Source organism: Salmo salar, chromosome 26, assembly GCF_965601325.2.
Source record: "Salmo salar chromosome 26, fSalSal1, whole genome shotgun sequence".
NCBI lineage: Eukaryota > Metazoa > Chordata > Actinopteri > Salmoniformes > Salmonidae > Salmo > Salmo salar.
In genome coordinates this window covers 8,654,196-8,681,284 of record NC_138316.1, presented here as the reverse complement: position 1 = coordinate 8,681,284, position 27,089 = coordinate 8,654,196, and the positions used below count along the sequence as shown (strand labels likewise).

Below are 27,089 nucleotides of genomic sequence, written 5' to 3'. Positions count from 1 at the left end.
GTCGGCCAGAATAGGGCACCCGGCTCATGGCAGGCTTCCCGGTTCCCAAACAAATGCATTCACTTTTCACTCGGTGCAAACTACGCCTGCCCGGGCCGACTTAATCGAATCCCCTCCTTGATACCAACAAATAATGGTGTTTCTCACATCAAAATGAATGACTGAGCACAGAATGCAACCCTATGCGTCCTACGAATAGAATATCAAACCGAGTTCAGAGTGAGTTCTCCATAAATGATCACGTGTGACAGCTGTGAGCAGCCAGATTCATACCTTAACCACACTGGCTACTCTGCTGCTTTTCTCTGTCCGTTGTTTCTGCGCATCTACATCAGTTTTTAAAATGTTATTTAGCCGTGATGATGAGTGGGGTGTGCAGCTAGTGATGGGGTTTCTTCTTTTGTTAGTTGTTTAATTATTGGAGCGGTTGCGCAAAGTGGATACTTTTTATTATGCTTGTAAGACCAAACGGGCCAGTCTGACTTCGCTGTCACGCCGTCTCTTCAGTTCCACTGCCAAAGAGGAAAAACGGAGCACCGTGACAGTCGTGCTTGAGCTTTTACATCACTTAAAACCGTGAGTTTCTAGCCCAAACCACTCAAACGTTAACCTCTATATTACCTGAGCTACTGTACCTTCTCTTTCTACGCGAGTTGGTGCACGTTTTATAATTTTTTTAAGCCATGTTGCGGACCGTTTTAAACTACTAGCGAGCTGCGAATTTCTGGTTTGATAACAAACTACTTTCTTTAGTAATGTTACCTTGGCTATGCACAAATTTGGATGGCACAGGAAAAACGGAAAATTGATAGATGGCTTACTCAGGGGTGCATATGCCTTATCAATGTAATTCTAAGCTAAATAAGAATCAAATCTATCTATTTCTGATGTTCCTTAAATTGTGTTTGCTGCCTACATTTTAGTCATTTATCAGACGCTTTTAACCAGAGCGACTTACAGGGGTGAGTGCATACTTTCCCCCCATACTGGTCCCCCATGGGAATCGAACCCACAACCCTGGTGTTGCAAGCACCATGCTCTACAAACTGAGCCGCACGGGACCACGTGTTCAATTTTGTTCCTGTGAAAATCCTGCATCCTTCCGGCAACTTCTCTCTCAAACTCAACATCTCTGTTCTCCAACCAGACCATGTAAATGTCATTGTAGTCATGCATGCTAATAACTAGCATTACTTTTCTGACCAAATGCAGAAAAGCCATGGCATCAATTTATGAACATGACTAAATACTTACCCCTAGTGTCAGTACATAGATATGACATGACAGAATCTTGTAGCTTACCATGGTTACAATGGTAACCTCATTTAGTGTACCAGATTTTCCTTTTAATTCATGCTTATATTCCAGTACACCTTCCAGAATATTTTACCAGAGAAAGATGGATGGATAGAAAGATGTATTCTATGTGCGAGTGGATCGATTTTTAATATCTTTTCCCCCGTGCTTGGATTCTAGGTTTGGTATCCTGGACCGATGTAAGGAACTGGTGGAGGCTGGTTACGATGTGAGGCAGCCTGACAAGGAGAATGTCTCCCTCTTACACTGGGCAGCCATTAACAACCGCGCAGAGGTGGTCAAGTAAGGGCTCTACATCAAACACGTGTCTGATTTAGGAATGTAGATTTAGATTTTGAGTTTTTTCTTAAAAACAACAATCCAACGTCATTCCCAAAGAGGAGCCCATGCTAAGTGGAAGATTCCTGTGCAAAGACATTGGCAGGTGTATTTTTTTTAAAGATGTCCATTCAATGCTCTTTCATAGGTATTATATATCCAAAGGGGCCGTCATAGACCAGCTAGGTGGTGACCTGAACTCCACACCCCTGCATTGGGCCATAAGGTAATTGCTTTGTTGGTAGGCAAGGTCACCCCTCTCTCCCTCTCTATCCACCCTTACAGTTTCGGGTCAAATATATTGGCACACTTACATGATTGACTATGATTGACTATTTCTTCTCAGATACGTTTAAACTTGCGTTGTTCGTAAGTGTATTTGTTTGATTCACTTCAAAGCAAAAAATGGCCTGGACTAAATTATTCAAATGAATTTGGATGGAGGCAAGTTCTCATTTACTGTGTAATAGAGCCAAACAGGGAAATGGTTCCAATAATTTTTTCCATAGGGGATTTTTAGAAGTGCTTCAAATAAGGGCTGTGTTTCGTGTACGCTTACCCTGGCGTGACGTTTTGATAACCATGTAAATCTCTCTCGGACAAGGGGACTTTCTATCATTTTATTTGCCTCTATTTACTCTCTGATTCAAAAATGCTAATTAGCATCAAGTAGACATCATGCAAAACTACAAATCCCTGCAAGCTCCTTCACATTATCTCTAGCTGACACCTTTGCTAACACGTATTATGACAACTTAAAACTTGCACAAGACCGTTCACAGAATTGTCCATTTATTCATTACTACATTTAGCTAACGCTAGATTGTTAATCCAGAGATTCTTACCTTTGCCTCAATTTGGCAGTCTCGTCCAGATCATTGCATGTATAGTCCTTTATGATAGCCACATTAGCAACTAATTAGCGTTTCATTTTGGTGGGGGGGGAAATACAGGTGAATATATTGATAAGTCACCTTGTCCTAGAGAGATTTACATGGTTATCAAAACGTCATAACAGGGTAAGCGTACACGAAACATGTCCCTTTTAAGTGCTTCTAAAGTCCCCTATGGGAAAAATGAATGTTGGAAAAAAGATTAGAACCATTTCCCTGTTTGACTCCAAGGTTTTATGGGTATTGTGACTCATACCGTGGTGCTTTATTTATCTCATCGTAAGTTACAGGGTAGAAATAGCCATTCAACCACTTTTGAAAAGTAAAGAAAAAACAGAACATTCTGCTCCATTGAAAAAGTGTAAGGGTGCCAATCTATTTCACCGGATCTGTACCTACATAGCGCTAACAAGGTTTTCAATCAGAGTTATGAATTGTGTTATGGGGTACATATAAAAATGGTTTGGTGATTTATGTTTGGTTGTCTGTGGACAGGCAGGGCCACCTCTCCATGGTGATCCAGCTGCTGCGGTACGGAGCCGACCCATCTATGGCCGACGGGGAGGGCTACCGCAGCCTGCATCTGGCAATCCTCTTCCAACACATGCCCATAGCAGCCTACCTCATGGCCAAGGGACAGGTGAGACTCTTTCTCTCTTGCTCTCTTTTTCTCTCTCAGCCATACTCATTCTCGCTTTTATTCTTGTGCTTTCTCATCCTTACTTTCTCCTTTATTCTCCCTTCAGTCTAACATGGCCTTTTTTTCCATGAGTGTTTCGTTTTTTTTTTTTCTGCTGTTGTAGGAAGTTGACCTTCCTGACTCAAATGGGCAGACACCCCTGATGTTGGCAGCACAGAAGATCATTGGGTACGTTTCCCTGCAAGCCAATGATTACTTGTTTCTTTTCCATGTATTCTTACAATAACATATGTCCTCAATAACCGGCCTATTAGGCTGTTTTGGTAATGTACTACTAAGGAAGGTCATGGTTAGTGTTAGGGTGGGGGAGATCTGAAGTCAATAAACAAATAATTGAATGCAGGCCCGAGCCCACTAACTTCCTGATGAAATGCAATGCGTCGGTGAGTGCGGTGGACAAAGTGAACAGGAACTCTCCGCTGCACTGTGCCGTGCTGGCAGGAAACGTAGACGCCACCCACATCCTGCTGGAGGCCGGGGCTAGCGTGGATGCCGAGAACGCCAACGTGAGAACCTGATCACGCACACACACTAATTAATCCTATAGTAAATGTGAGCTCCTGGAGGACAATATGGCCGCCATATAGCGATGGGTTGTCTTCACACACAGTTACACACCTCGGGTTGGTCAATTCATAGACTAAATCGATGCATGCATCATACTCAGGATGTTACTAACATATATATATAAGGCTCTGAGATGCATGTGTTGGCCTATTTGAAAGATGAACATGTGCATATTTATTTGCTCTAGTAAATCAAATCAAATGTTATTGGTCACACACACATGGTTAGCAGATGTTAATGCGAGTGTAGCGAAATGCTTGTGCTTCTAGTTCCGACAACGCGGTAATATCTAAGAAATTCACAACTACCTTATACACACAAATGTAAAGGGATGAATAAGTAGATGTACATATAAATATATGGACGAGCGATGGCCGTAGTGACTAATGCGTGAGGTTAACTAAGGATTGTGAGCGTGATGATGGGACTGTGTTGCATTTTTGTCTTCTCAGGGTCACACTCCCATAGACCTGGCCCACCAGGTGCACAGCCCCCTGCTCATCCACATGCTCAACCACATCAAGCAGGAGAGGATACGCTCCAGCTCCCGCTGCCTGCGCCTAGTTAACCGATACAGGGTATGGACACCACAAACACCCTTTTCCTCTGCCTATGTTACTTCAACACACAGGGTGCGGGGCACTACACTTTCATATACTCAACAAATGTCTATGAGAGATGTTAACCCATATTTCCAGTGTTGTGTGTGCGCGACAGCATAAGGGAGAACAATAATTAACCTCTGCTTAAAATAGAGATCCCAACGCTGCAGTTTTCCTCGCATTGTGGTTGAAATTAATATTAGTATTGCTCTTTTAATGATTATTTACGTGATTATTTCTCTCTGCCCTTGTCTCTCTTTAGGTGTGTCTTCAGTTTATGTTCTGCGTTGCTGTGCTGGGCAGTTTGGGAGCGATAGCTGACTTGAGCTCAGAATCCTGGCTGCTAAAAGGGGTTCTGCTGGCCTGTGTGATGGCTGTGGTGAACCTGGCCCAACGGTGAGAACGCACATTGGCCGCCCGTGGTCAATCCAGTCGACGAGACCACACACCATCGCAGCGGTTAGGGTTGATCAGCTGTTATGAGTGTTCTTCAACTGCTAGTTAACTGCGATGCATTGAGAGATCCGCAGTGCACCCCATGTCTAGAGCTCTGTTGGTGTAACTAGGGACCTCCCGCAAGATGGCGCTCAAATCCTGACTAGTAGCCTGGTTTTATTCATACTGTCCGTGCTCGGTTCCGTCAAATCTCCCTGGGCAGTCGTTTGCTGACACGACTGCTCATTAAGTAGAAAATGTACTCTCTGGGAGCATTTATGGCACCACTCCTTTTTCATTTTCATACAAGGCTTCTATTAGTTGAAACAATGTTATAACGTATACAATAAGTGTGTGTGTGTGCACTTACAGGCAGTTGGCGAGCCAGGCCCTGCAGTCGCTGGTTCCTGCTACAGCTCTCATGGCGTCAGTCTTCTGGATGCTGGTCACCTGGTGCCTGTGGTTCCTGCCTGATATCCTTTAACCTCTATGGGCTAGGTGGGACGCTTGCGTCCCACCTACTCAACAGCCAGTTGAATCCTGTGGCGCGTTATTCAAATACCTTAGAAATGCTATTACTTCAATTTTTCTAAAATATGACTATTTTACACCATTTTAAAGATAAGACTCTAGTTAATCTAACCACACTGTCCGATTTCAAAAAGGCTTTACAACGAAAGCAAAACATTAGATTATGTCAGCAGAGTACCCAGCCAGAAATAATCAGACACCCATTTTTCAAGCTAGCATATAATGTCACATAAACCCAAACCACAGCTAAATGTAGCACTAACCTTTGATGATCTTCATCAGATGACAACCCTAGGACATTATGTTATACAATACATGCATGTTTTGTTCAATCAAGTTCATATTTATATCAAAAAACAGCTTTTTACATTAGCATGTGACTAGCATGTGACTAGCATTCCCACCGAACACTGCCGGTGAATTTACTAAATTACTCACGATAAACGTTCACAAAAAGCATAACAATTATTTTAAGAATTATAGATACAGAACTCCTCTATGCACTCGATATGTCCGATTTTAAAATAGCTTTTCGGTGAAAGCACATTTTGCAATATTCTCAGTAGATAGCCCGGCATCACAGGGCTAGCTATTTAGACACCCAGCAAGTTTAGCACTCATCAAAGTCAGATTTACTATAAGAAAAAATGGTATTACCTTTGTTGTCTTCGTCAGAATGCACTCCCAGGACTTCTACTTCAATAACAAATGTTGGTTTGGTCCAAAATAATCCATCGTTATATCCAAACAGCGGCGTTTTGTTCGTGCGTTCAAGACACTATCCTAAAGGGTAAATAAGGGTGGCGAGCATGGCGCAATTCGTGACAAAAAAATTCTAAATATTCCATTACCGTACTTCGAAGCATGTCAACCGCTGTTTAAAATCAATTTTTATGCAATTTTTCTCATAAAAAAGCGATAATATTCCGACCGGGAATCTGCGTTTAGGTAAAGAGACAAAAGAAAAGAAAGCATTCGGTCGACGCGGGCACGCGCCTAAGCCCATAGTACTCTGAGTGGCCACTTGCCAAAAGCGATAAAGTGTTTCAGCCAGAGCCTGCCTCGATATCGTTCAGCTTTTTCCCGGGCTCTGAGAGCCTATGGAAGCCGTAGGAAGTGTCACGTTATTGCACAGATCCTCAGTTTTCAATAAAAAGAGCCAAGATGAAACACTACTTCTCAGACAGGCCACTTCCTGCATGAAATCTTCTCAGGTTTTGGCCTGCCATATGAGTTCTGTTATACTCACAGACACCATTCAAACAGTTTTAGAAACTTTAGGGTGTTTTCTATCCAAAGCCAATAATTATATGCATATTCTAGTTACTGGGCAGGAGTAGTAACCAGATTAAATCGGGTACGTTTTTTATCCGGCTGTGTCAATACTGCCCCCTAGCCCTAACAGGTTAACACAGGTCCTCTGACACTCACACTCCAACCCAGCACAGGACTCTACATTCTGTATATGCCCAGCATGTAACACTGTACTGAATCAACACTTAAAAAGCTCCCCTGTCATTGACTGTCCTAGTCCATCTCGGTCTAGTTTAATCCAGCCCATTCTAGTCCAGCCTAACCAAGTCCATCTCTTTAAGGAGAGCCGGAGCTCCTTCCTCCTTGCATATTTGATCATATGGCAGGTAGGCGGGGTACAGTGTATACAGGGGAGACAGCACGAAAGTATAGGGTTCAGGTGGTATGTTCTACCCATGCTGCTATGGGCAATATGTGCTTGAGAGGCTGCAGCACTATCGCTGAGGCGCACTTTTGCACCAAGTACATCTCGGTCCAGTATCATGGTTTTATGTGTTAAAGTTGTTAATGCAATATACTGTGTTTCATACCCATAAAATTCAAATCTGGACCTGTCAGTTGCGGCTTTTTTTTCTCGTTCTTCCCCTCTAATCAGGGACTTATTTAGTCCTGGGACACTAGGTGGGTGCAATTGAATTATCAGGTAGAACATGACTTCCAGGGTAGGTTGGAATACACCTACTGTATTTGGTGTGACGTTATGTCCTTAACCCATCTCCCTACATGGTCCCAGTGCCACGGTACAGGTGTTGTTCACTTTCAACGCCACAGCTCTGCTCTATTACTACCTCCGCTCCTGTAGGACTGACCCCGGCATCGTCAAGGCAACTGAGGAAGAGAAAAAGATGGTAAGGAGCAGGACATCGGGAGAGGCGTTGTTCCATCACTGTTTTTTTGTTAATTAATTTTTTTAAAGACTGCTAGAAAAACATTATGGACAGGTCACATTTACCCTGGTCAGGTTTGAGGGGTAGTTGGCATGTGACATGGCTGCCAATCTACTTCAATGACATGGATGTGATTTGATCTTGTTGGTCTTCTGTGTCTCCAACAGAATGTGGTGTTGCTGGCAGAGGCGGGCTGCTTGGACCCCAGGATCTTCTGCACTTCCTGTATGGTAAGCCACAAGGACCAAAGTAGACCGGTCACATTCCAACACATTTACTCAAACCATAGCTAATAGCGGGATACTGAAGACTTCCAATTAACAAATATGTTTGCTCAAGCTTTCACATAGGAAATGGGGTGATATGAAGAAATGCTGATTGGATGTTGTTTTTTGGTTATGCAGATGAAGAAGCCAATGAGGGCCAATCACTGCTTCTCCTGTGACGCCTGCGTGGCAAAACAGGATCATCACTCCATCTGGATCAATGGCTGCATAGGTAACTAAAACCACAGAGCTTATATATTTGTCTACCATATATTATAGATATAGTTTGTAGGATAATCTACACTAAGCCTCAATACGCACTAATAGGTTTGTGTAGTGGAATACAATCATTGTAGTGGCAGTCAACTAGTGTTTGAACACTTGGAAATACAGTATTCTTCTAAGATTAGCTGACTCAAATACACAGCCAGCATTAGCCACTTTGTCAGTACCAGAGTTTTACGTTTTAATGACAGTTTTGGTCTTCTTTCTCCCACCCATCCTTACTTTCTTCAGGTGCCAGGAATCACCACTTCTTTGTTCTCTTCCTGCTCTCTCTCTGCCTGATGGGAGCGTGGATGTTCTACGGATGTCTCATGTGTGAGTGACAGTCTCAATTAATCACATAGACAATAGTACTTTATTGCACTTTATTTGTGTACATTCTTAAGTAAATGCATTCATTTTCTTGCCTGACATTCTCGTGTGTTGCCAGACTGGTCAAAGCACTGTCCGCTGCACTACCAGGAGGAGGGCGTGTGGGGTGTTATCTCTGCCCTGGTGGGCTGTTCTTCCTGGGTACTGGGGATCTTCTGTCTAGCTTTCTTCCATACTTCCTGGGCTTCCATACTACTGGTCATACAGCTCTACCAGGTAACTGTGTGTGTGTGTTTTAGAGGTCGACCGATTATGATTTTTCAACGCCGATAGCGCTTATTGGAGGACCAAAAGATGCCGATACCGATTAATCGGCCAATTTTGTTTAAAATATATATATTTGTAATAATGACAATTACAACAATACTGAATGAACACTTTTATTTTAACTTAATACATAAATAAAATCAATTTAGTCTCAAATAAATAATGAAACCTGTTCAATTTGGTTTAAATAATGCAAAAACACAGTGTTGGAGAAGAAAGTAAAAGTGCAATATGTGCCATGTAAAAAAGCTAACGTTTAAGTTCATTGCTCAGAACATGAGAACATATGAAAGCTGGTGGTTCCTTTTAAAATGAGTCTTCAATATTCCCAGTTAATGTTTTAGGTTGTAGGAATTATAGGACTATTTCTCTCTATACCATTTGTATTTCATATACCTTTGACTATTGGATGTTCTTATAGGCACTATAGTATTGCCAGCCTAATCTCGGGAGTTGATAGGCTTGAAGTCATGAACAGCGCTGTGCTTGAAGCATTGCTAAGAGCTGCTCGCAAACGCAGGAAATTGCTGTTTGAATGAATGCTTACGAGCCTGCTGCTGCCTACCATCGCTCAGTCAGACTGCTATATCAAATCATAGACTTAATTATGATATAATATAAACACAGAAATACGAGCCTTATTGCATTAATATGGTCAAATCCGGAAACTATCATTTCGAAAACAAAACGTTTATTCTTTCAGTGAAATATGGAACCGTTCCGTATTTTATCAAACGGGCGGCAACCCTAAGTCTAAATATTGCTGTTACATTGCACAACCTTCAATGTTATGTCATAATTATGTAAAATTCTGGCAAATTAATTACAATCAATGATTGTGCTTTTTTCGCGAATGCGCTTTTGTTAAATCATCACCCGTTTGGCGACGATGAAGTGGGCTGTGATTCGATGATAAATTAACAGGCACCGCATTGATTATAATGCAACGCAGGACAAGCTAGATAAACTAGTAATATCATCAACCATGTGTAGTTAACTAGTGATTATGTTAAGATTGATTGTTTTTCATAAGATAAGCTTAATGCTAGCTAGCAACTTACCATGGCTCCTTGACAAGGTAATCGGTCGCCCTCTACTGTGTGTGTGTAGTAGTAGCTATATGATGCTACAATAAAACCTACACTGCTACAACTAGACATGTTGTATTTGAATAACTTCTTGAAACGCTGTTGTCTCAGAGCTGTTCAAGAACTACTGCATTACTATTTGCACTCGAGCTACATACACTATTTGATTTTCTCGTTTTGCTCGAGCTGCCATTGTTTTTACTGTGTATTTCTTTTGATTTGCTCAGACTTCAAACGCTGCGTGTATTAGTCATGATTGATGTGTTGTCATCTGTGTTGAAGCAGTCTTGCTGCTGCGCCTTCCCTAGGGCAGTCCCCCCCCCCCCTGCTGGGGCCCCTCTCACTGCCTTAATGATGCCGGGCTGGGAGGAGAGCTGGACTGCTATTTGCTTTTGTCTTTTTTAGGAAATATTTAAACGGCTGCATTATTTATCATTGTTTTATCATAATTATTTTACGACAGGGACTTGTAAGCCTAAGTGACAATTTGGAGGCGTAGGGGCATTTCTATTTTAGTTAGACGTGTGTATGCGTGTCTGTCTGAACAGATTGCGTTCTACGGCCTGACCACCGCGGAGAGGGCAAACCTGATGCTTCGTCAGAGGAAACTCCCACAATCCATCTCCCTCAGACAGAACCCTTACAAGTAAGTGGTCTTCATCAGGCTAACCTGCCGATTCCGTTTACTTGGTGACGGAAAGCAATAAGCAGTGTTCCCTCACACTATTTAGGATTGTAGCCCAGTGCTTCTCATTCACTTTCTCCATTCTTCTCTTTTCTCTCCCTCCGTAGTTTGGGTGTGGTGCGTAACCTGGTGTCATTCTTCCAGCTGCGTTGCTGTGGCCTGTTCAAGCCCGCCACGGTCGACTGGACCCAGCAGTACCCACCCAGCCGAGACCACATGATGTTCGGCCACCCCGACATCGTCTGACCCCACAGGGTCAGAGGGCAGCTAGGGCTGGGTCCACGGTCGTTCTGGACCAAACGGATTAAGCTTATTTATTTTTTAATCTTTTGTATATTTTGGACAGCCTGTGAAGAAACACCACTATAAAGGGAAATAGCATGGAGGAAGTTGTACTGACTTTTACATTTTTTTTTAATGCGTTTGCTTTTGTACAGACTGCTGCTGCCTTACGCTGGTATATATTAATGAGGGGAAAAAAGGAACATTTTAAATATAATTTGTGAAGTCAAATGAACCTTAATATGGCTTAAATTGTATATTAAGTTAGTCAGTGTTTTTATGAATATAAATATAGTTATATTTTGATCAATGTGTTTTTTATGATGAATGATCTTTTAAATGTCTGTTTTACAGTGTTCGCAAGAGGCTGTGGGTGTTTTTTAGATTGAAGGACCAACACCGTAGACAGTTTAAGCAAAGCATTGCTTTGTCAGTCACTGAACTCTTTTTATTGGAGCATGCAGTGCATACAGTTTATCTAGAGCAGTTTTTCTAATACTGGTACTGTACCTCCTAAGTATGCTCATTTTCTATCCAGCCTCTCTTGACAGTGGGGACACACCATTGCTGTTTCCGATTCCCTCTCCCAGAGGTGTGCGCTCGTTCACTCCCCCTTGTGGATTTAGAAGGAATGAAAGGGTGGAAGAAATATGGTGGACAGTGTACTGTTGGCAGTCGTTACACAAATTGAGTGCTTTAACATCCGTTAAGGGTGAACTAGTGCCCACTATTGGGAGAAGGCAAGGAATCGGAACTCAACCCATATCTCAACAATACAATATCCGACCACCATCTTACGAACTATGCTCTTCTCTTTCAGCCTTAAAGCAACCGTCTGAGATTTCCAGTCATTTCGATTAATGACCAACTGTCTTATGTTACCGTAACCAAAACGAAAGATCTATTACTCCATTAGTTATGTTTATGTTATCATATTAGGACTTTGTATGCTAATGTATAGCTTCAAGTCATGCTAAGAAAAAATGGTCTCGTGGAATATCATTCCTACAGATAGAAATCAAGCGATATTTCCGGGTGGAAATGTCATGGGATGCATTTGATTCACTGTTTTGTGTTGAAGTCACACTGGTGGTATGCACGTCTTACAGGGTGTGGCTTTGATGAGACTGGACAGTTTTATTATGTTTGACCTGAAATGTCACGCGATGACATTGGCGTCCAAGCTATGTTGCTTTTTTTTTTTTTCAACAAAAAAATTTCTGCATAACCACATGAAGTGATGTGCCATTGTAACTCGCTTGCACTGGATATTAGAATAAAGCATTGCAAGTTGATTTTTACTATGGCGTCAGAAAGCCTTTTGAGTTCGATACTGTATGTGAGCTTTGATTTATGTCCCCGTGACTGCTTATGGAGAGATTTGGTTATCTTCATGTTCCAATCGATCTTCCATAGCCATGTGAAGACATGGTTAGTAAAACTGTAATCATCCTCTTATTTACCTTTTTATAATTTCATATGTTGGCATTCATTTTCATATTTGGGTAAGCCTGTACTAAGTCAGGCTTATCCACACCACAGGAGACAGTTTTAATGAAACAAATGATGCATACCAAGACCTCTCTTAATTGAAGCCAAAGAAAGACCAGTCAAGACATCATTCCTTTACTTCACACCATCTCATTGCAGGTAAACATATTTTTTTCAATCCATGTACACACACCCTCATCAGCCTCCTGCAGCTTATGTACTTTTAATTAGAAAAAGCTTGCGCATGGGCGCCCAGACATAAATTTGGATAGATTAACGCAAATGTGTTTGGTAATTAGTGTTGCCTTGTTTATTTAAATTACACAGGCATATTTATGAGCGCAGATGAAATCTATTAATAATGAATTAAAAACACAGCTGGAGGCATGTTAGTGTAGCCGTCTTTACCAGGCAGCACATTAACACAACAGAAATATGACTTAATTATGTGTTTCCTTCCCTCTCTTATTTTCATGTTAATTTGTTTTTAATGTGGAGAGAGATTATTAGCTAAACGGCTTGTTGGCTTTTGTTTGGCGCTTAATGTTTTTGCCTCAAAGCTTCCTATTTCTTTTGAGGTGCGCTTATATTCTATTGTGTTGCACTTTCAATATATTTTGAAGAGCATCTGGTTATAATTGATTGATGCCATTTGAGGTCTACCCATCCTATACACAGTCCATAGGTGATCGTCTGTATTGTAACCAGGTGTGTGTGCTGGTCCATGTTTGACGTTCTGCTCGCTTTGATATGATGACCTTTAGATCAACAATGTCCTTTTTATGCAAATGCAGCAGTGCTGTTCCTTTGCCTCGAACTCAAGAAAGGAATGTGCAGTTTATACAAGCTGGACATTGCTTCTCTCGCCATCGTTTGGTGTGTTGGTAAATGCTGTGACGTAAAATCCAGCTGAGACTCGACAATGGTAAGGCAAGGTTTTAAGAAATGTAGTATACAAGCTAATGGTGAAAATAAACACATTTTTACTAATTGCTCAAAATGCTCTATATTTGAAGAAAAGAACTTCACACAAACTATTACAAGGAATTCATTCTCCATCTTCCACTATTCCCATGTTACCTAGCCCTTTTCCTTTTGGCCCAAAGTTTTGGGCGTAGCAAAGACAAAGAAAGAGGGAAGAAACCAACAAAGAAATAATGAAACACTGAAAGATACAGTACTGAGTTCCTGGTGCCTGAGTCATTGATTTTCTAGCAGTGGAGGCTCCTCAGAGTAGGAAGGGGGGGACCATCGTGAATAGTGAAACATTAGTTATTTTTAGATAAATCTATACTAAAATATATTCACATCACCAAATAATTGATTCATTGCAAGGAAGGGCTGCAGTAGCCTCAACAGCACACTGTAGGGTAGCGCCGTGGTGTAGCCTGAGGACAGCTAGTTCCTGTCCTCTGGATACATTGACTTTAATACAAAACCAAGGAGGCTCATGGTTCTCACCCCCCTCCATGGACTTTCACAGTAATTATGACAACTTCTGGAGGATGTCCTCCAACCTATCCGAGCTCTTGCAGCATGAACTGACTTGTTGTCCACCCAGTCAAAGGATCAGAGAATTAATCTAGTACTGAAAGCATAAGCTACAGTTAGCTAGCACTGCAGTTCATAAAATGTGAGTAGTTTACTCGGAGAAAGACAATAGTTGAACAGTTTTGAACAAATTGATTTATTTAAAAAATGTAGAAGCCTGAGAGCTATATTTAGTTGTATTTTTTTCCGCTTAGCTAGCGGATGCAGCTAGCTAGTTTAGCCTACTCAAACACCCGGGTCAAACAGAGAGGGATGCTATGTTCGTTACCTGGCTATGGCTATCCAACACTGGAACTCTTCCAAGTCAAAGTAAGCTTGGTTTTATTCATTTATTTCCCCCGGTGTAACTGCTAAATGGCTTGCTGTATACTGTACTGCATGATTGTAGCGGGTTTACTAATGTATTAGTCAACATATCTACTAGAACTATGACATTAATATGGTAACAACGATGTAGGCTGTGGTTAGCGGTTATCATATGAAGGTTTGGCTTGGAAAGTTTTTATTTCGCCTGGTCACTGATGGTTTGTGTACTGAAGTCCACAAGCGAAGGGAAAAGGTGAGAGGAGGAGAGCGCGTAGATGCAAGAAGGAATTACAACGAGCAAAGTGATCATGCTGTTTGTATGTGGCTTCTATGAAAGTGAACTGTGTTTACGTTAGATCAGGGTGTATTAATTTCACCGAATTCAAATTAAATTACTATAAATATTTAACTTTAATTAAATAACAAGTGCAATATATCAAAATAAAGCTTAACTTGTTAATCCAGCCGCCGTGTCAGATTTCAAAAAGGCTTTACGGTGAAAGCAAACCACATGATTATCTGAGGACAGCGCTCAGCACACAAAACATTACAAACAGTTAGCAGCCAAGTAGATTAGTCACGAAAGTCAGAAATAGCAATAAAATTAATCACTTACCTTTTGCTCTTTGTATGGTTACACTCACAAGACTCCCGGTTACACAAATGTTATTTTTGTTCGATAAAGTCCCTCTTTATATCCACGTTTTGTTCAATAATCCAATGGCTCAAATGCGGTCACAAGAGGCATACACAAATTCCAAATAGTATCTGTAAAGTTCATAGGAACATGTCAAACGATGTTTATAATCAATCCTCAGGTTGTTTTTAGCCTAAATAATCGATAATATTTCAACCGGACAATAGCGTCGTCAATATAAAAGAAAAACAAGAAAGGCGCGCTCTCGGTCGTGCGCAGTAACCAGCTCTGAGGAGATCCCAGGGTCCACTCACTCAATGTTGTCATTCTCCCTCATTTTTCAGAATAAAAGCCTGAAACAATGTCTAAAGATTGCATTCCTTATGGCTTCCACTAGTTGTGAACAATCTGGGTCATAACCATTTATATGGTGGATAGGCTTTCAATGGAAAAACACCCATTTCAAAATAATGGCACTTCCTGGATGGATTTTCCTCAGGTTTTCGCCTGCCATATCAGTTCTGTTATACTCAGACATTATTTTAACAGTTTTGGAAACTTTTGAGTTTTCTATCCACATCTACCAATTATATGCATATCCTAGCTTCTGGGCCTGAGTAGCAGGCAGTTTACTTTGGGCACGCTTTTCATCCAAAATTCCGAATGCTGCCCCCTATCCTAGTGAGGTTAAACGGAACGAAACGGGATGAAAATACCTGAATTTGTCCAATAGAAATTCACATTTGCAACTGTTGGACTAACGTTTACTCCCTAGATCAGCTAGATGCAAGCAAGAGTGTGCAAGGCGGCATTGAATGTGTCACTGTCTGTCACCTTGATTACTCAAAATTCTTTAAGTTGTAAACTTTCATTCAAAGGCTAGGTTGTAGCAACTTCATGATGGGTATAGGGAAAATGTGAGTATCATGTAGTAGCCTAAACACATCGACGTTACATTGAACTGGGTGAATGGAATATGACAGTCATCAATATACAGTAATATAAATAAGGCCATGCTCTCACCCTCTCATCTTAAACGTCACCGACTGCCAATGGTTTCTACTGAAGCCTCGCTGTATCATTGATCTAAGGGAGCTCTGTAGGGCTGGCTAGCTTTGTGGTCTTAGCTGCATGTAAATGGTGGGAGCTTGTTTTGGTCGTGTGCGTACCTTTACAGTAGAGTTCTCCATCGTTGTCTGTCACTGTGGTACATTTTTACATTTTAGTCATTTAGCAGACGCTCTTATCCAGAGCGACTTACAAATTGGTGCATTCACCTATAATATCCAGTGGAACAACCACTTTACAATAGTGCATCTAAATCTTTTAAGGGGGGGGGTTAGAAGGATTACTTTATCCTATCCCAGGTATTCCTTGAAGAGGTGGGGTTTCAGGTGTCTCCGGAAGGTGGTGATTGACTCTGCTGTCCTGGCGTCGTGAGGGAGCTTGTTCCACCATTGGGGTGCCAGAGCAGCGAACAGTTTTGACTGGGCTGAGCGGGAACTGTGCTTCCTCAGAGGTAGGGAGGCGAGCAGGCCAGCGGTGGATGAACGGAGTGCCCTTGTTTGGGTGTAGGGCCTGATCAGAGCCTGAAGGTACGGAGGTGCCGTTCCCCTCACAGCTCCGTAGGCAAGCACCATGGTCTTGTAGCGGATGCGAGCTTCGACTGGAAGCCAGTGGAGAGAGCGGAGGAGCGGGGTGACGTGAGAGAACTTGGGAAGGTTGAACACCAGACGGGCTGCGGCGTTCTGGATGAGTTGTAGGGGTTTAATGGCACAGGCAGGGAGCCCAGCCAACAGCGAGTTGCAGTAATCCAGACGGGAGATGACAAGTGCCTGGATTAGGACCTGCGCCGCTTCCTGTGTGAGGCAGGGTTGTACTCTGCGAATGTTGTAGAGCATGAACCTACAGGATCGGGTCACCGCCTTGATGTTGGTGGAGAACGACAGGGTGTTGTCCAGGGTCACGCCAAGGCTCTTAGCACTCTGGGAGGAGGACACAAGGGAGTTGTCAACCGTGATGGCGAGATCATGGAACGGGCAGTCCTTCCCCGGGAGGAAGAGCAGCTCCGTCTTGCCGAGGTTCAGCTTGAGGTGGTGATCCGTCATCCACACTGATATGTCTGCCAGACATGCAGAGATGCGATTCGCCACCTGGTTGTCAGAAGGGGGAAAGGAGAAGATTAATTGTGTGTCATCTGCATAGCAATGATATGAGAGACCATGTGAGGTAGACTCCAGGCTCTTCCCACACAGCAAACAGCGGAAGCAGGTTTTATGCCAAGGCTGCAACAAGAAACACAAGCACCTGTATATCAGAGTTAGGTGATCTTTGTATTGTTGTGGTCTAAAGGGTGCAAGTGTAACCGATGTGAAATGGCTAGTTAGTTAACGGTGGTGCGCGCTAATAGCGTTTCAATCAGTGACGTAACTCGCTCTGAGACTTGAAGTAGGGTTTCCCCTTGCGTTGCAAGGGCCGCGGCTTTTGTGGCGCGATGGGTAACGATGCTTCGTGGGTGTCAGTTGTTGATGTGTGCAAGGGTCCCTGGTTCGAGCCCAGGTTGGGGCGAAGAGAGGGACGGAACCTACACTGTTACACAAGATGGCTTATAAAGAGGACTTTTACCTTTCCTGCCCCCATGATCTTCTCTGCTGCGTAGACAGCCTTTGAACGTCTTTGGCAGCGATCTGAACTTCCACACATTTTGTGCAAACTTACTGGAGTTGGAGTTTGTGGATGTGGGGTGAGGCTTAGAACTTCATAAAGAGGAAAGAATAAATTACAAATCTCCAAAGAGACCAAAACGAACATCCATATTCACAGAAAGGCTTTGCCATATGTCAATTAAAATGTTTCCTTGGTAACATTTAAAAGTCTGGGAAGCTTTTTATGAAAGCTGTATTCGTGTCTCTTTTGATACTGAAAATATGACTGATGTATGTTTTCATCGATATTTAACTGCAGCAGTGTCCTGGACAACTCCGTGTTTTTAATTAACTAGCCTATTTAACGTTAGTTGTGTCGTCCTTTAAATTGGTTGTTCAGATGAACAGATGTGAAAGAGAGAGGGGGGGGTGGAAGTCAGAGAGAATAATGAGAGGGACCTACTCTTGAGATTGCATGTCCAGGTTCTGTCCAGGGTGGTCAGAGCTGAGGGCTCCAGCACCCTGGCTGTAGTCTTTTGGCCCATACTTCTTGCCGTAGCAGGACTTGCAGTAGATCTCTGACTCATGCGCTACGGCTTTTGTACTGTCCAGTCCTTTCCTGCAGGCTACTGGGGTGAAGAGCAAAACCAAACCAACACATTAACACAGTCAACACTGAACCACAGTTTGCAGGAGAAAGTATGTTGTGGCCATGACAGCTATGGACTAACTTTCATCACTTTGTCAGGATAGAGGTTGGACAGCAAAAAAACTGAAGTATTTTGTTCCTTTATTTTAATACCAAAATCTATTTTTTTCATGCCCGGATACCTATTAAGCGACTAAATATCAGGCTGTGGATAATGGCATTATTCATATTATTAGGCCACAGAAGCCTGGGCCTGGAGTCTAACAATGGTCCCACCCACGTCAATCAACACAGCCCTTTCAGCTGTCCCTGGTCAGAGTCTATTTCTGAAGACTACAGTCTGGAGAGGTTGTTTAGGACCAGTGGTGTAAAGTACTTAAGTAAAAACACTTTTTAAAGTACTACTTGTAGTTTTTTGGGGTGTCTGTACTTTACTATTTTGTATTTTTGACAACTTTTACTCCACTACATTCCTAAAGACTTGTTTTTACTTTTTACATAAATTGTCTAATTCACACACTTATCAGCAGAACATCACTGGTCATCCGTACTGCCTCTGATCTGGCGGACTCACTAAACACATGCTTCATTTGTAAATGATGTTGGAGTGTGCCTCTGGCTATTGTAAATTTAAAAAAGAAGAATGTCTGGTTTCCCTAATTCAAAATTGTAAATATATATTTTAATCTTTATTTAACTAGGCAAGTCTGTTAAGAACAAATTCTTATTTACAATGACTGCCTACACCGGCCAAACCCAGGTGACTCTGGGCCAATTGTGCGCCACCCTATGGGACTCCCAATCGCGGCTGGTTGTGATACAGTCTGGATTCGAACTTCACCTAAAACCCTCACAAACTTTTACAGATACACAATTGAGAGCATCATGTCGGGCTGTATCACAGCCTGGTACGGCAACTGCACTGCCCACAACCGCAAGGCTCCCCAGAGACTGGTGCGGTCTGCACAACGTATCACCGTGGGCAAACTACCTGCCCTCCAGAACACTTACAAAGCTGCATCAACACGGATGTCATCAGAGCACGACGTATGTTTGTTGTTGAACCCTTTCGAACAGTGAAACCTGAACTAAAGACCTCGGTTTAAAAGCTGACTATTTTTATATATTTTTATTTTGAATCCTACAGCTCTGTTGGGCTAAATTGCTGTGAGCGCTGCTATCTGTCTCGGGATCCTGCCAGATTCCGTATAGGGGTAGAGACGCGAAAGCCCACCTAGCCTAGCTGGCTCAGCAGTCTCAAATGGAGGCCGCTATTGAACATTTCCAACGTTGTAGGAGATGCTTTGTTCCGGGACAATGTGGACTGCGTTGACTTTCAGTGTAGCAATTGCTTGCCTACAAGATCGAGCAATTGCTTGACTATAGGAGCGAAGTAGCTACTCTTAGCAAGCAAGTAGCAAACCTACATAAGCTACTGGGGAACCCACGCCCACCTACTTTTTATTTTTCTTCCGCCGTAGTAGCCGGACGCCGCTCTGGTCTGGTGGAAGTTTTGCCGCCGTGTCGGCTCTCCACAGCCGACTGGCCGGTGCTAGTCAGGGATCCATCCCCGAAGGGGTCTCCCCCTTCCCTGGAGATTGGAGCTGATCTTGACACAACCACCAGCCATGGAGGTACGTCACTCTCCGTGGAAGTCAAGGAAGGCGTCCTCTGGCAACGGGGGTCTCCATGGAGATGTTGAGCCCGGAACTGACACAGACCAGAAACAGCTTTGTCGCCCTGGATCCAGAGCTTCCGGCGCCTTCGTCCATGGTGGCTTTCCAATCAAGATCGGATCCGGAGGTACCTGTGTCTTCGTCCTCTGCTCTGTCTCCCTCTCCGGTGGCTTCTACCTCGGGTTCAGATCCTCAGAGTTCCCAGCCTCACCAGTCCGTGAGGCTGCCTGAGAGACCGGCCCATTCAACATCACCAGCTGTCATCATAGGCAACTCTATGGTGAGAAACATCTAGGTCCCCAAGGCAAAAACCCTGTGCTACCCATGAGCACGAGTACAGGACATAACAAAGCTGCTTCCGACTGTTCTACCACAGATGCCGGGAGCTGACACTGTAGTAGTCCATGTGGGGTCAAACGACATCAGGAGGGCTATCTCGGAACATTTGAAAATGGATTTTAAAGAACTGATTTTAGCATTAAAAGACTCCAAAAAACAGCCAATAATTTCAGGTCCAGTACCATCGTTGGGCCGCGGGTGTGAAAGATTCAGCAGACTGCTGGCATTACACACATCTGGCTAAAAGATTACTGTACTGTAGCTCTGCTGGAGTCACTTTTATTGATAACTTTGACACCTTCTGGATACAGAAGATACTCTACAGGAATGACGGAGTCTATCCAAGTCATCTTGGCTCCTGGACTCTGTCCACGCATTTCAAGGCTGCATTGAAACAATGACTGGTAAATGATCCAAGACCAGCTCAGTTAATCCCTACCATTGTGAAAATGAGTCGTCATAATGATGCATCAAATGTACATTATCTTAGGGGCATTGGCAAACACAATGTAAGTAATTTCATTTATGTACCCCTAATTGCACCGAATACATCTGTTTATCCTACAGCTATTGTTAGCCGTAATCATAAGTCTATAAACCAGAGTTACACTGTTAGCACTGAGGCGGTGTGCAATAGTAGGAAGACCAGTTTATGCAACTCAACCTGCACTATTAGCTCCAATGTTAATAACATGAGTAAGTCTACCGCTGATAAGCTTCCCAGTAAAGCATTAAAAACTTACGGATGACGGCAACAGACGCTGACACTACACATCCAAGTATATCGGACCAAATTATGAAAGACAAGAACTGTACTTTTGAATTCTGTAAAGTGAGTGTTAGAGGTGAAGAAATTGTCTATCAACAATGACAAGCCACCAGGGTCTGACAATCTAGATGGAAAATTACTGAAGATAATAGCAGATGATATTGCCACTCCTATTTGCCATATTTTTAATTTAAGCCTACTAGAGAGCGTGTGCCCTCAGGCCTGGAGGGAAGCTAAAGTCATTCCGCTACCCAAGAATAGTAAAGCCCCCTTTACTGGCTCAAATAGCCAACCAATCAGCCTGTTACCAACCCTTAGTAAACTTCTGGAAAAAAATTGTGTTTGACCAGATACAATGCTATTTTACAGTAAACAAATTGACAACAGAAATTCAGCATGCTTATAGGGAAGGACACTCAACAAGCACAGAACTTACACAAATTACTGATTGCTGAGAGAAATTGATGATAAAATGATTGTGAGGGCTGTCTTGTTAGACTTCAGTGCAGCTTTTGACATTATTGATCATAGTCTGCTGCTGGAAAAATGTATGTGTTATGGCTTTACCCCCCCTGCTATAATGTGGATAAATAGTTACTTGTCTAACAGAACACAGAGGGTGTTCTTTAATGGAAGCCTATCAAATATAATCCAGTTAGAATCAGGAATTCCCCAGGGTAGCTGTTTAGGCCCATTGCTTTTTAACATTTTTACTAACAACATGCCACTGAATTTGAGTAAAGCCAGAGTTTCTATGCATGTGGATGACTCAACACTATACACATCAGTGACTGAAATGACTGCAGCTCTTTGTTGAGTGTTAAAGTCATTTCAGTCGCTGTAGTAGCAGTTTCAGAGTGGGTGGCAAGGAATAGCCCTAAATATTTCTCAAACTTAAAGCAATGTATTTGGAACAAAACACTCACTTAAACCTCAACTAAATCTTGTCAAAAATAATGTGGAAATTGAGCAAGTTGAGATGACTAAACTGCTTGGAGTAACACTAGGTTGTAAACTGTCATGGTCAAAACATATTGATGCAGTAGTAGCTAAGATGGGGAGAAGTCTGTCTATAATAAAGCGATGCTCTGCCTTAACAACACTATCAACAAGGCATGTCCTACAGCCCCTAGTTTTGTCGCACCTTGACTATTGTTCAGTCATGTGGTCAGGTGCCACAAAAAAAGGACTTTGGAATTGCAATTGGTTCAGAACAGGGTAGCACGGCTGGCCCTTGGATGTACCCAGAGAGCTAATATTAATAATATGCATGTCAATCTCTGTTGGCTCAAAGTGTAGGAGAGATTGGCTTCATCACTACTTTTATTTATGAGAGGTATTGACATGTTGAATGCACCGAGCTGTCTGTCTGAACTACTGGCACACAGCTCAGACACCCATGCATACCCCACAGGAAATGCCACAAGAGGTCTCGTCACAGTCCCCAAGTCCATAACAGACTATGGGAGGCACACAGTACTACATAGAGCCATAACTACATGGAACTCTATTCCACATTAAGTAACTGATGCAAGCAGTAAAATTACATTTAAAAAAACACCTTATGGAACAGCAGGGACTGTGATGCAACACAAACATTGGCACAGACGCGCGCACACACGTGATAACATACGCACTATACATACACATGGATTTAGTACTGTAGATATGTTGTAGTGGTGGAGTAGGCCTGAGGGAACACAGTGTGTTGTGAATGTATTGTAATGTTTTAAAATTTTATAAACTGCCTTAATTTTGCTGGACCCCAGGAAGAGTAGCTGCTGCTCTGGCAGCATCTAATGGGGATCCATAAGAAATACAAATACGATACCTACAGCACCCGTTGTCACAGGAAGGCCAAAAAGATCATCAAGGACAACCACCTGAGCCCACTGCCTGTTCAGCTTGCTACCATCCAGAAGGCGAGGTCAGTACAGGTGCATCAAAGCTGGGACCGAGAGACTGAAAAATAGCCTCTATCTCAAGCCCATCAGACTGTTTAACAGCCATCAGTAGCACAGAGAGGCTGCTACCAACATACAGACTTGTAACCATTGGGCCACTAATAAATGGAACACTAGTCACTTTAATAATGGCACTTTAATAATGTTTATATATCTTGCATCACTCATCTCATATGTATACACTGTATTTTAAACCATCTATTGCAGCAGTCCTCAATCCCCGGGCCGCGGACCGGTATCGGTCCGTGGGTCATTTGGTACCGGGCTGCAGAGAAAGAATATATAACTTACATTATTTCCGTTTTATTTATTATCTGAGTCTGAACGATGTTTTATTTAGAAAAATGACCGGATTCCCTCTGTTACATCCGTCTATGACTCTGACTCACTCTTGACGCTTGTCTCGGTCACGTGAATCGTTGGATTTGTGGGGACGGCGCGTGAACAGAGGTATATTTGACATGTATCAAACATTCGCGGGGATTTTGGAAGAGACTGAGCCCGAGCCTTCATTGTCCCAGCTGGTGCACGATCACCTGTCTTTGCTTTTAAAAGAGTTTGAGCGCTACTTCCCAACCACAAAATACCCACGAACTGCCAAGGAATGGATCCGCGACCCATTTGTCAACAAACCAGGTGAATCCAGCATGTCTATGCAAGAAGAAGATCAACTGCTGGAGATCGCAAATTACGGCGGCCTTAAAAGTACGTTCGAGACAACAACTCGGCCGGTGTTCTGGATTAAAGTCACGGCAGAATACCCTGAGATCGCCACAACAGCACTGAAAACCCTGTTGCCATTTCCGACATCCTATTTGTGTGAAGCGGGATTTTCTGCGGTGACAGCAACCAAAACAAAATTACGGAGTAGACTGGACATAAGCAACACACTTCGGGTGTCATTGTCCCTCATTACCCCTAGATGGGACCGTCTCGTTGCAGGGCTCCCACTGATTTAACGTTATGGTGAGTTGTATTTTTCCTGCACTTTATATTTGTTTTTGTGTTGTCTCTTATTTTTAAGGCATGTTTAAACGTTACCATAGCGACCAGAGAGTGTTAGGGGGCAGAGAGGATGTTACTCATGTTATGTTGTTGGTGCGATGTTACAAGGACGCTGCTAATAAAGTTGCATAGAGTACACAGTGGATTCACGTTTATTATTATATTTAAAAAATACCACAGTGTTTATGCCGGTCGTATCATTTTATTTTGTGTATTTATCCGCCACACCTTAAAGGCCGGTCCGTGAAAATATTGTCTGACATTAAACTGGTCCGTGGCCCAAAAAAGGTCGGGGACCGCTGATCTATTGCATCTTGCCTATATGCCTCTCTGTCATTGCGCATCCATATATTTATATGTATGTATTCTTATTCCATTCTTTTAGTTAGATTTGTGTGTATTAGGTAGTAGTTGTGTAATTGTTAGATTACATGTTAGATGTTGCTGCACTTTCGGAACTAGAAGCACAAGCATTTCTCTACACTCGCAATAACATCTGCTAACCATGTGACCAATAAAATTTGATTTAATTTAGTGACGCCTCTAGCACTGAGATGCAGTGCCTTAGACCACTGCGCCACTCAGGGGCCCTGATATAAGGAATTTGAAATTATTTTTTACTGTTGATATTTAAGTATATTTTAGTAATTACATTTACTTTTGATACTTAAGTGTATATTAAACCAAATACTTAAACTTTTTCTCAAGTAGAATTTTACTGGGTGACTTTTTTTCTATTAAGGTATCTTTACTTTTACTCAGTATGACAATTAGGTACTTTTTCCACCACTGTGTAGGACTAAGGCTTGTAGTGGACAAACTCTCCCATTTTCCAGCAGATGGAGAAGCAGATCCCACCTCCAATGCAGATATTTACAAAGGCCTTTTAGTGCTCCCAGTGGTGCTATATACCTATTGGCAGCCCCCAGCCATTCATGGGTAATTAGGTGAGATTGAAACGCATTATTTGAGACTGGCATTAGGAGTACGGACATTTTAGTGGATCCACCTCTCCCCTCTCTTTGCTGCTGCTGTGATCTCTCATGGTCCAGTGACCACTAAGATACAATCTGCATAAGCTAAGAGGTTCTCTGTGTAAGAGGCAGCTGGATTCAGGGTGTTTTTAAGATGACTTTTTATCCTGATTGGCTGGCTATAATGACCTTTGCCTACGGAGTGAAGGATTTGCTGGTTGTTTGGTTGACCAGGGAGAATAAAACAGACAACCAACCTCAAAGCCAAATAAAAGTAGAGGATTACTTTTTTAGTGTCATGGTTTGACTGGACTGTTAAAGGGTGGGACAGGGATATTCTTCTGAACTGCAATAAGATGCTTATCTTCAATGGCCATTGTAGAACTGTAAACAGAAGCCAGCTTGTCAACATTGTGAACAGAGTGCCCCATGGTGGCAGTTTGGTTATGGATTGGGCAGGCATAAGCTACGGACAAAGAACACAATTGCATTTTGTCTATGTCAATTTGAATGCACAGAGATACCGTGATGAGATCCTGAGACCCATTGTGGTGCCATTCATCCACTACCATCACCTCATGTTTCAGAATGATAATGCGCAGGCCCATGTCGGAAGGATCTGTACACAATTCTTGGAAGCTGAAAATGTTCCAGTTCTTCCATGGCCTGCATACATGTCATCCATTGAGCATGTTTGGGATGCTCTGGACCGACGTCAATGACAGCGTGTTCTGGTTCCAGCCAATATCCAGAAACTTCGCACAGCCATTGAAGAAGAGTGGGACAACATTCAACAGGACACAATCAACTCTATGCAGAAGGAGATCTGTCACACCGCATGAGGCAAATGGTGGTCACACCAGATACTGACTGGTTTTCTGATTCACGCCCCTACCTTTTTGTAACTTAACTGTGACCAACATTACCAACATTGTCTCATTATGAAAATTAATAGTGTGGTTTTAACCTTTTTGCTTTTTTACCACCTTTTTCTCCACAACGGACTCGGGAGAGGCAAAGGTTGAGTCATACGTCCTTCTTAACACCCGCCTGCTTAACCTGGAAGCCAGCTGCACTAATGTGTCGGAAGAAACACCCGTTCAACTGACGACCGAAATCAGCCTGCAGGTGCCCGGCCCACCACAAGGAGTTGCTATAGCGCGATGAGCCAAGTAAAGCTCCCCCGGCCAAACCCTCCCCTAACCCCGACGACGCTGGGCCAATTGTGCACTGCCCTATGGGACACACCGCCCCAGACCATGACAGACCCTCCACCTACAAATCGATCCCGCTCCAGAGTACAGGCCTCGGTGTAACGCTCATTCCTTCAACGATAAACGCGAATCTGACCATCACCCCTGGTGAGACAAAACCGTGTCTCGTCAGTGAAGAGCACTTTTTGCCTGTCCTGTCTGGTCCAGCGACGGTGGGTTTGTGCCCATAGGCGACGTTGTTGCCGGTGATGTCTGGTGAGGACCTGCCTTACAACAGGCCTACAAGCCCTGGGTCCAGCCCTCTCAGCCTATTGCGGACAGTCTAAGCATTGATGGAGGGATTGTGCGTTCCTGGTGTAACTCGGGCAGTTGTTGTTGCCATCCTGTACCTGTCCCGCAGGTGTGATGTTAGGATCTACCGATCCTGTACAGGTGTTGTTACACGTGGTCTGCCCCTGGCAGGATGATCAGCTGTCCGTCCTGTCTCCCTGTAGCGCTGTCTTAGGCTTCTCACAGTACAGACATTGCAATTTATTGCCCTGGCCACATCTGCAGTCCTCATGCCTCCTTGCAGCATGCCTAAGGCACATTCACGCAGATGAGCAGGGACCCTGGGCATCTTTCTTTTGGTGTTTTTCAGTCAGTAGAAAGGCCTCTTTAGTGTCCTACGTTTTCATAACTGTGACCTTAATTGCCTACCGTCTGTAAGCTGTTAGTGTCTTAACGACCGTTCCACAGGTGCATGTTCATTAATTGTTTATGGTTCATTGAACAAGCATGGGAAACAGTGTTTAAACCCTTTACAATGAAGATCTGTGAAGTTATTTGGAGTTTTACGAATTATCTTTGAAAGTCAGGGTCCTGAAAAAGGGACGTTTCTTTTTTTTTTCATGATTCCATATGTGTTATGTCATAGCTTTGCTGTCTTCACTACTATTCTACAATGTATACTTAAAAAAAAAAGAAAAACCCTCGAATGAGTAGGTGTGTCAACTTTTAACTGGTACTGTATATATATTTTTTTATATTTTAATACTGATTTAACAGGAGGTGCTGCAGA

At 42.9% G+C, this 27,089-nt stretch overlaps 1 protein-coding gene and 1 pseudogene across 2 annotated transcripts in view; one reads left to right on the top strand and one right to left on the bottom strand.

The window, feature by feature from the left end:
* The window catches only part of zdh13 (Probable palmitoyltransferase ZDHHC13), a 28,266-nt gene extending 14,976 nt beyond the window's left edge, over nt 1–13,290 (top strand). The window contains 15 exon segments of one of the 2 annotated variants that reach the window (NM_001173682.1): nt 1,477–1,599; nt 1,784–1,861; nt 3,024–3,168; nt 3,332–3,396; nt 3,572–3,734; nt 4,248–4,373; nt 4,660–4,793; nt 5,205–5,305; nt 7,401–7,525; nt 7,732–7,794; nt 7,969–8,062; nt 8,347–8,430; nt 8,546–8,703; nt 10,391–10,488; nt 10,635–13,290. In NM_001173682.1, coding sequence (NP_001167153.1) covers nt 1,477–1,599; nt 1,784–1,861; nt 3,024–3,168; nt 3,332–3,396; nt 3,572–3,734; nt 4,248–4,373; nt 4,660–4,793; nt 5,205–5,305; nt 7,401–7,525; nt 7,732–7,794; nt 7,969–8,062; nt 8,347–8,430; nt 8,546–8,703; nt 10,391–10,488; nt 10,635–10,773 — 1,696 coding nt within the window. In that variant the 3' untranslated portion in view covers nt 10,774–13,290. 2 annotated transcript variants of the gene reach the window in all.
* Nucleotides 13,291–13,348: 58 nt separating this feature from the next.
* Nucleotides 13,349–18,316, bottom strand: LOC106586981 (cysteine and glycine-rich protein 3-like; annotated as a pseudogene).
* Between the last annotated feature and the right edge of the window lie 8,773 nt (nt 18,317–27,089).